We start from the raw sequence: 10,438 nt of genomic DNA on the forward strand, positions 1-10,438 counted from the left end.
ATTCATCCACCATGTGGACCATTTAGATATTTCATGGTCCTAATAGACGCATCTAGTAGATGGTCTCATGTTTGTCTATTATCAAGTCGAAACATGGCATTTGCAAAATTTCTTGCTCAAATTATTAAATTGAGAGCACATTTCCCTGATTTTACTATTAAAAGGGTGTGATTGGATAATGCTGGTGAGTTTACATCTCAAGCATTTAATGATTTTTGCATGTCTATTGGGATTGTTGTTGAACACCCTGTTGCTCATGTGCATACACAAAATGGTTTAGCCGAATCACTAAATAAACGATTGCAGTTAATAGCTAGACCATTGATAATGAGAACAAAACTCCCAGTATCTGTATGGGATCATGCAATTTTATATGCTGCATCATTAATTCGCATTAGACCAAGTGCAAGTCATACATATTCTCCCTTGCAACTTGCTTTTGGCCATCAGCAAAATATTTCCCACCTTAGAACATTTGATTGTGCGGTTTATGTTCCTATCGCACCACCACAATGCACTAAAATGGGTCCTCAAAGAAGGATGAGAATATATGTTGGATATGAAACATCTTCAATCATAAGATATATTGAACCCATGACGGGTGATGTTTTTACAACACGTTTTGCTGATTGTCACTTTAATGAAACATTGTTCCCTAGATTAGGGGGAGAAATAAAAACTAAAGAAAATGATGTTTCATGGTGTAAACCTCAATTAATGTATCTTGATCTTCGCACAAAAGAATGCGAGACCAAAGTTCAAAAAATAATGCATATGCAAGAACTTGCGAATAAATTGCCTGATGCATTTACAGATACAAAAAAGAGTGACTAAATCATATATACCAGTAGCAAATGCTCCAGCTCGAATTGAAATTCCAAAAGCTGGCAATAATGTCACTCTTGAGTCTTTGCCACGCCAGAAATGTGGGAGACCAATTGGTTCCAAAGATAAAAATCCTCGAAAAAGAAAATCAGCTGATAATGAGGTAAAAGAAAGTGTTCAAGAAGAACCACAAATAATACTCCTTCTGCAGAGGAGATTGATGATGTCAATATGGAATTTTCAATCAATTATGCACATTTAAAAATATTATGGAACCGAAATGAAATGAAAAATCTTGATGAGATATTTTCATATAATGTTACATATGACATCATGAATGATGATGAAGATCCAGAACCAAAATCTGTCATGGAATGTCAAAATATATATGATTGGGATCATTGGAAAGGAGCAATACTAGCTGAATTTGAATCGCTCAATAAAAGAAAAGTTTTCGGATCTATCATTCTAACACCTAAAGATGTGAAACCTGTGGGATATAGATGAGTTTTTGTGCGAAAAAATGAGAAAAATGAAGTTACAAGGTATAAAGCTAGACTTGTAGCTCAAGGTTTTTCTCAAAGACCAGGAATTGATTATGAGGAAACTTATTCTCCTGTTATGGATGCAATTACTTTTAGATACTTAATCATCCTGGCAGTTTCTAAAAATTTAGAAATGCATCTCATGGATGTTGTGACTGCTTATCTATATGGATCACTTGATAGTGATATATATATGAAGATACCTGAAGGATTTAAGGTATCAGAAGCAACCAATACAAAACCCAAAGAAATGTACTCAATCAAGTTACAAAGGTCTTTATATGGGTTGAAACAATCGGGTCGCATGTGGTATAAACGATTAAGTGATTACTTGATAAGCAAAGGGTATACCAATAATCTTATTTGCCCATGTGTTTTCATTAAGAAAACAACATCCGGATATGTGATCATAGCTATTTATGTTGATGATCTTAACATCATATGTACAAATAAAGGAATCCATGAAGCCATTCAACTTCTAAAGAAAGAATTTGAAATGAAAGATCTCGGAAAAATCAAGTATTGCCTTGGTATACAAATTGAGCATATGCCTAATGGTTAACTTGTACATCAAACAACATATACTGAAAAGATTTTGAAACGTTTCAATATGGACAAGGCAAAACCATTAAGTACTCATATGGTTGTTAGATCACTCAATGTTGAAGCTGATCTATTTCGTCCATGTGAAGATAATGAAGATATTCTTGGACCAGAAGTACCATATCTTAGTGCAATTGGAGCTCTTATGTATCTTACAAATTGTACAAGACCTGACATTTCTTTTGCAGTTAATTTGTTGGCAAAGTTCAGCTCTGCTCCTACCAAAAGACCCTGGAATGGGATCAAACACATATTTTGATACGTTCAAGGAACTACTGATTTAGGATTATTTTATTATAACGAATCAAAACAAGATTTGGTTGGTTATGCAGATACAGGTTATTTATCTGATCCACATAAAGCTAAATCTCAAACTGGATATGTATTCCTAAATAGAGGTACTGCAATATCACGGCGTTCTAAAAAAAAACACTTGTTGCTACATCATCAAATCATGCTGAAGTGATTGCATTACATGAAGCTACTCGAGAATGTTTTTGGTTAAGATCAATGACACAATTCATTACTGATTCTTGTGGACTAGAACGCGATAAAAATCCAACAACTATCTATGAAGATAATGCAGCTTGTATAGCACAGATGAAAGAAGGGTACATCAAAAGTGACCGAACAAAACACGTACCTCCTAGATTCTTCTCATACACTCAAAATCTCATTAAGAACAACCAGATTGAAATGAGATATGTGCAATCCAGCAAAAACTCTGCTGATCTTTTCACGAAAGCACTTCCAACTACTATTTTCAGAACACACGTTCATAACATTGGCATGAGACATGTTCAAAAGATGTAACAGCTGAAGCGATGTCTACGTGAGGGGGAGTCAACTCCATGCTGCACTCTTTTTCTCTTAGCTAAAGTTTTTTTCCACTGGGTTTTCTTTAGCAAGGTTTTTAACGAGGCAGTAATTTATAGTTGATCTTCAACAAAACAAAATTGCTATCCAAGGGGGAGTGTTATAATAATAATAATAATATTGATATGGATAGTCAATTTTGGTGTATAATTCAATTTTGGTACATAAAGTATGTATTTTTATATTGAGATTTTAGGCTATAAATACTCATGAATGCAAGCATTAAACTTGCACCATTTCTCACACTTACAAAGTGTTTCTTTCTTTCTCTCCATTATCATCTTTGTTCATACACTTCATTATTAGTATTCTTAATCAAGAATCAAATCACTAAAGGTAGTTATAAGCCTACTGAATTATAACACTCGAATCAAATCACTAAAGGTAGTTATAAGCCTACTGAATTATAACATATACTAAGTAATCATTAAATAAATTTTATATAATACTCCATAATTACGAAAAATCTATACTAAAGAGTCTTATATATTGTTGTCTTAGCCCATATGACATATCTAACGAGCTCGGCCCATTTTTGTATTTTTATATTTGTGTCAATACAATTGTATTCTTCACGGGAAAATATTCCATCTGACCATATCTTCTTCTAATCTCATATTTTTGAAATTTGTTCTCATCCTTCCATCAATCTCGACTACACCTTCGTGCAAACTCCGTGCAATTTTTTTTCTCCTTTTTCTTCCAACCACCATATATTTTCTATCTATCTTTGAACTAATAATATCATCAAATCAAATAATAATATATACTTCATGTTCCCCATCTTTTTATATCTCATTTAACCACCTTCTCCTTCACTCTCAAAAAAACAAAGAACACTTCATTCCATTGTATTGATCTTTTGCTCTCTGTTGATCACCATCATCACCATGACATAAGAAAACTCTAATCCACCATCATCCGCTACCCCTCTCCATAAAGCTTATAGCATTACTTATATCAAGTCACATATACCACTCATTTTAAGCCTCGATCATCTCAACTACGATGCTTTGATCGATCTATTTGAAACCCAATATATCGATTTTAACGTGATCGATCACATCGATAGACGATAGTACATATGACAACCGCATACCTCCCACCGATCCTGAATGGATCAAACTTGACTCCGCTATAAGAATGTGGATCTATAGCACTATTGCTCCTAATGTTCTTGAAATATTCACGAAGAAATAACCACTGCTAGTGCCACGTAGTTAAACATTGAAACTCTCTTTAGCACTAATAAAGATTCAATCGCCTTCCAACTTAAAAATTGTTGGATGTGTGAAGGATATCAAAAAAACAAGAAAAGTACATTTTAATGTTAAGGCGCGCCATGGCTCATTAAGGCGCGTCATGGCTCAACACTTGGATTGAGGTTCGAAGGTTGCAATGCTGTTAGTTTTGAAATCATGCTTTAAGCCACAACGTGGCTCCTCCAGCCACGGCGCAGCTTAAGCCTATCCGGGAGCCTGACGAGGAAGAACGTGTTTTCTTGCTCTTTAAGTTGTTTCCTTGTTTAGATTTGCCTATGTAAACACCCTATTGTAACCATAACACATGTGCACGAAATTAATAGTGAAAAATCTCTGGTTTGCGCCCGTGGACTGAACCCTTTTCCGTGTTTTGGAGTTGAGATATAACCACGTTAAATCTTGTGTCGTTTATTTATCATTTTTCTTTAACCTTTCGTTTGTCGTTTGTGGGTTAGTGCTTATGATTAATCACTTGTCTTATTTGGGTCCCAAATCCTAACAAGTGGTATCTAGAGCTCAAGGTTCGAGTATGGGAACGATGACAATTTGAAAAGCAAGGTGTTCGATATGGTTGATGACTCGGTTTTTTCATCAAGGTTAGATCAAACGACAGGGTTGTGTGTCTTGCAACTTGTGTCGAGATCTAGAGACTTAGTTGATCGCTGTGAACTTAGGGTATGTGTATATATCTATGAAAGTTGATCACACCAGGGTTGGTCTGATCCTGACAGGTTATGATGTAACGGTGCACGCGGTTGCATTATGATGGTGATTGACTCGCTAAGAGTTACGGAGTCTAAGGGCCCGGTTCGATATGGTTTTGTTGCAGAAGATACACGGAGAGATTTTCGAAAATATCTGGGTGTTGGATCGGGTTCTTGTTCCTCGTTATCCTGTACAAAGGAACGATTGAGCAAAATTCGGATATTCATGCATAGCTGCAGAAGAAAATTCATAGCGGGTTCGTTAACCGTTGGATCGCCTTGAAATTTTAGTGTAAGTAAAAGACGTACAGATCTACTTGCTATAAAATTTTGAGACCAATTGGACCGTTAGATTTTGAGATAGGATTTTTTGAATCTGGGAATTTTTCAGGATGAATTTTTCGGGTTTGAAGATGCAAGTGCGAGACGGTTTCGTCTCGTGAAACTCCAAGCGATACAAGCTATGTTTTAAGAGATGTGAGTTTGTTATGAAAGCTCAGGAGGTTGATTCTTTATCATTATCATTATTATCGTCGTCATCATCATCATCATCATCATCATCATCATCATCATCATCATCATGTTCCAAACTCAAACTCATCGAACCAAACTTTTGGGTTCTTATTTCACCTTTCTCATCTCTTAGGGTTCTTCACACTCACCCATATGCATCCTCCGTCATCGAACTTACACCCGTTTAATCCCCACCGATCAGCCGGCTGAAAGATGGTGTTTTTTTAAAGGAAAGTTGTTGGCATCGAATACTTTCATTTGCCACGCACGCACGCGCTTTCTGGCAGGAAAACCGAACCGCATTACAGGGATCCGAACCTTAAACCATCCCGAGGGGCAGGCGGTCGGACCTGGGTCCTGAATACGGTCGGTAAAACCTTCCCCGGGGCAATCCGGCTTCCAGGAAATAAATCCCATGGATATTATTCAGGGGACAGACTCGAACTTGAGACCTCCCCACCTCCATCCCAATGCGCAAGTGCAAAGGGGTGAACCACTGGACCACTAGGGTGGGTTCCCCACTGTAGGCGTTGCACAGAGTATCATCATTTGGAGTTGATGGAGTTTCACATGCAGATCAAAAACTGAACGGTTTGTTTCATTTATTTGGATCTTTAAACCTTACGTTATGTTATGAATGGAATTGAATTCAATTCAATGGATCCTAAGCTCCTGCACATCCAAGAAACCACCCAAGGTATGTCAAAATTCATTATTTGCATTAAATTGGCTTGGTAAAATCAAATCAAATGTTCTCAACAATCACATAAACTTTCAGTTACGATTTAAATCGAATAACATTTAACTCTGCTATGTAACTGCATGAATATATTCAATGTGCAGGTTTGTTAGGTACCTATAAATTGTTGGTATCTGGTCTATGGTTATCCGTCATTACCAAAAAACCACAACCTATTCCAATGGCTAAAACTGCACAAACACCCATTCCAGTTGTTGACAACAAAAATTATGTATACCTTAATGAACTTGAGGTTGGAAAGCACGCTGTGGTGAAGGTTATAATATGCTGAATGGGGATACTCACACAACATATGGGAAGTATTTGAGTTCTGATTTTATTGTGTCTGATGAATAGGTATACCATTCTCTTTTTATTTCCACATTATTTTTTCACACCACATCATAGACTTATGAGTTATAAATTTTTTAGGTTTTTTTTTGTCATCTCCTTCACATGTGTAATAATGTAATGTATAACATTTCACTGAGCGAAATTAGTCCATGTATAAAATATTCATTGTTGTAGGCTGTTTTTACCCTTTTGCTTCACATTTCTAACAATACCATGTTTAACATGTTAGTTAGTGGAATTAATTCATGTTCAAGTATTTGATTAGTGATAGTATTGTCTCTGATGAAGATGTATAACATTTCCTTTTTATTTCCACATTATTATTTCACTGCAGCTCATAGACGTATGAGTTATTCATTGTTTCAGCTTATATTTGTTTAATCCTTCACAAGCGTACCAAAGTTGATGCTTATAATTTCACATTTTAGTATGTATACTCACATTTATATATATTTGTATGGATTATATAGGATACATGTGTATGAAATCATTTTAACTCATTTAATTTGAAGTTCCAGTTGCCTACATGTTAAATATGATAATGTTTAAGTATTTGAGTATTGGTAGTATTGTCTCCGAATATATGTGTATGGAATTTCTTTTTAACTCATTTAATTTGAAGTTCCAAATGTCTATATGTTGCTTATGATAATGTTTAAGTATTTGAGTAGTGATAATATTGCATCTGTTGAGCAGGTATTCCCTTTCCCTTTTCATTTCAATATTATTTTCTCACATCAGCACATAGAATTATGAGATGCCCATTATTTAAGGTTGTTTTTTCCTTTTCCTTCACATGTGTAGAAATGTAATGCCATTTTACTCGTTTGCTTACACGCCTGACAATATCATGTATAACATGTTAGTCAATTGAATAATTGCATGTATAGCATGTCCATTGTTTTAAGCTGTTGTCTGTCCTCTCCTTTACATGTCTAACAATGTGGTGTTTACCATGATACTCATGGTAATGTCATCCAGCTTAATGCAAAAAATAACATCTCACACCATTTCATCACGCTCTTGAAGGAAGGCTGTGTGTATTTACTCAAGCACTTTGAAGTGATACCCAACAGAGAGGAGTACCGTATCTTAAAGGACAACAAAATGATGATACAGTTGCAAGGTGCAACATACTTGAAGAAGCATACGATCACTGCCACATCCACTTTTATCTGGCACCTGTTTGATTGCATTGAAATTGAAGATTTGGTGCCCACCGACGACAAATACTTAGTTGGTATACTTTGAACTCCCTTTATTGCTTACTTAATCCCGGTAACCTTTCTGTAACTTACATAGGGACTGTTACATGTATGATGTAGATTTTGCAGGGCACGTTATAAACGTAGGGTCACCCAAGGATCAGAGGACTGGTGCGGCAACGCTGGATTTTGACCTCGCCAATGAAAGGTCTGCTTTACAACTACCCACATTGCTAGTTATTTGCCCTGCCTGAACATATATTATTTACTAATGTTTTTGGTTACCACCTTTCTTATCAGGGGTCAAAAGATGACAGTCACGCTTTGGGGGAAGCTTGGTCCTGATTTCCTCGAGAAGAAACCTGCATCGCCTGCGATACACTGCATCACTTTAACGTCGGTGTTTGTGAAAAAGAACTACTTTGGTAAGCTATAGCTTCATTCAACGCCTGCGTGTCTCTGTTTATGTAACCAGTAACCAACCCTTTCCTAATTGACTTTGCAGGTACATCTCCCATTCCAGCTCCTCAGCAAATCTCATCATGGATGACATAGAAATACCCATCATGCACGGCGTTATAGAGAAAATAAGTTTCCGCATCCCCTTATATGATACAAAAATATTTACATCATGTATATTAGGTCGCTAATAGAATACAAATGGCATGCTTTTTCGAGTTCAATGGACCTTCCCGGAGACGACGAATATTGTTCCCCAGTGCGGCATTTCCCATTACCTAAAGAGGGTACCCTCGCTGAGCTGCTGGACATGGTGCGAAAAAGGATGAACAATGTTGTAAGTCCTTCTTCATTTTTTATATTTTTAATTACACTCTCTGTTAGCAACTAACACAATCATCTAATCTGCGACAACTCCTATTAATACTTAAATTTACAGCTTGATGTTTTCAAATGTCAAGTCGAGCTCACCGATATCCGGATGAAGAATGGTTGGTACTATACTACCTGTAGCATATGCAAGTCAAAGAAGGGCAAATCAAGGAAGTTTCAGGGTTTTTGGTGAGAGTCTTGTGAAGAGAATGTCCCCGAGCCCATCACACGGTATTTACTATTCATACGTCTTAGTATCGACAGTTATTGGCCCATGGTTTATCTAAGTTTCACTGCTTAACAGCAGGCAAATTTGCAATGTACGCCTTACATTTGAACTTAAAAGGTTTAGGATTGAGTTCGAGGTGAGGAATGCGACGGTCGAGACTGTAGTATTGCTGTTTGACAAGACTGTGGAGCAGTTAACAAACATAACAGCACAATGTCTCTTAGTTGAGCTTGATAAGGTTAGGATATACTTTTACATTGTGTCCGCTTCCTAAACACTAACTAACTCACACCTCTATATATACATAGGATACATGCAGGACTGTGTTGCCAAACGCCCTGGCCAACCTGCTCAACACCACGAAGGTTCTACTGTTAAAGGTAAACTCATTCTACAACCATGGTACCTATGAAAGCTTCAATTGCATCAAAGAGTACATGAAAGAGAGCGTTCCTGAGACTCCTCCCCCGCAAATTCAGACCAACCAAGCATACCGACAACCACCATACCCCTGCAAAACAAAGTGGCGCACTATGGAGCCTGGTGCATTGCTTTGTTTGGTATGGGGTGTGGTGGTTTTTGGTATGCTTGGTTGGTCAGCATTTGTAGGGGAGGAGTGTCGGGAATGCTCTCTTTCGTGTAAACTTTGATGCAATTGAAGCTTTCATAGGTACCATGGTTGTAGAATGAATTTGCCTTTAATAGTAGAACCTGAGTGGTGCTGAGTAGGTTGGCCCAGGCGTTTGGCAACACAGTCCTGCATTTATCGTATGTATATGTAGAGGGGTGACTTAGTTATTAGTTAGGAAGTGGACACAATGTAAAAGTGTATCCTAACCTTATCAAGCTCAACTAAGAGACATTGTGCTGTTGTATTTGTTAATTTCTCCGCAGACCATAGTCTCGTCAAACATCACTACTACAGTCTCATCCGTCGCATCCCTCACCTCGAACTCAATCCTAAACCTATTAAGTTCAAATGTAAGGCGTACGTTTATTGGCGACTTGACTTGCTCTTAGATCCTAAATTAAATTTCAGGCAAGATTTAAAACTCATGAAAATTTAATTTTACCATTTTCATGGCGTCTCAAATTTATTTTATTTTTAAAAAAATTATTCCTACTTATTGGTCGGAGGTCTGCTCGGAAGCATTCTCTGTATCCACCGAATAGAGAGGGATAACTTTCTCCACTTTTGAGAGTGTTTTCACTCTGGGTGGAGAAATGACTTGTCTTTATTCTCGGATAGGAGAATGATTGTCTACATCTCACCTCACCCATACACCACTTATGTGGTATTTGGTTTTGTTGTTGTTGTTGTTGTTGTTGTTGTTGTAAGGCGTACATTGCAAATTTTTCTGATGTTAAGCAGAGAAACTTAGATAAACCATGGGCCAATAACCGTTGATACTAAGATGTTTGCATAGTAAATATCGTGAGATGGGCTCGGGGACATTCTCTTTGCAAGACTTGCACTAAAAACCCCGAAACTTCCGTGATGTGCCCTTCTTTAACTTGCAGATGCTACATGTAGTATAGTACCAACCATTCTTCATCCGAATATCGATGAGCTCGACTTGACATTTGAAAACATCAAGCTGTAAATTTAAGTTTTAATAGGAGTTGTCGCAGATTAGATGTTTGTGTTAGTTGCTAACAGAGAGTGTAATTAAAAATATAACAAATGAAGAAGGACTTAAAATGTTGTTCTTCCCTTTCCGCACCATGTCCAGCAGCTCAGCGACGGTACCC

At 37.0% G+C, this 10,438-nt stretch overlaps 1 protein-coding gene across 1 annotated transcript; it reads left to right on the plus strand.

Moving 5' to 3' along the window:
* The first annotated feature begins 5,985 nt into the window (after window positions 1-5,985).
* LOC139841932 (uncharacterized) lies at window positions 5,986-9,098 on the plus strand. The gene is made up of 9 exons (XM_071832119.1): window positions 5,986-6,025; window positions 6,172-6,344; window positions 7,403-7,661; window positions 7,747-7,834; window positions 7,927-8,051; window positions 8,280-8,422; window positions 8,525-8,646; window positions 8,762-8,924; window positions 9,006-9,098. Exons 1-9 carry the CDS (start codon window positions 5,986-5,988, stop codon window positions 9,096-9,098), a joined length of 1,206 nt encoding a protein of 401 aa, XP_071688220.1.
* Window positions 9,099-10,438: the final 1,340 nt, after the last annotated feature.

This window comes from Rutidosis leptorrhynchoides, chromosome 4, assembly GCF_046630445.1.
Source record: "Rutidosis leptorrhynchoides isolate AG116_Rl617_1_P2 chromosome 4, CSIRO_AGI_Rlap_v1, whole genome shotgun sequence".
Taxonomy (NCBI): Eukaryota; Viridiplantae; Streptophyta; class Magnoliopsida; order Asterales; family Asteraceae; genus Rutidosis; species Rutidosis leptorrhynchoides.

Coding starts and splice junctions, on each gene's coding strand:
- LOC139841932 (XM_071832119.1), top strand. CDS start 5,986: ATGGATCCTAAGCTCCTGCACATCCAAGAAACCACCCAAG. Junction 6,345..7,402: donor GAAAGCACGCTGTGGTGAAG/GTTATAATATGC, acceptor AATGTCATCCAG/CTTAATGCAAAAAATAACAT. Junction 8,052..8,279: donor TGTGAAAAAGAACTACTTTG/GTAAGCTATAGC, acceptor GGTCGCTAATAG/AATACAAATGGCATGCTTTT.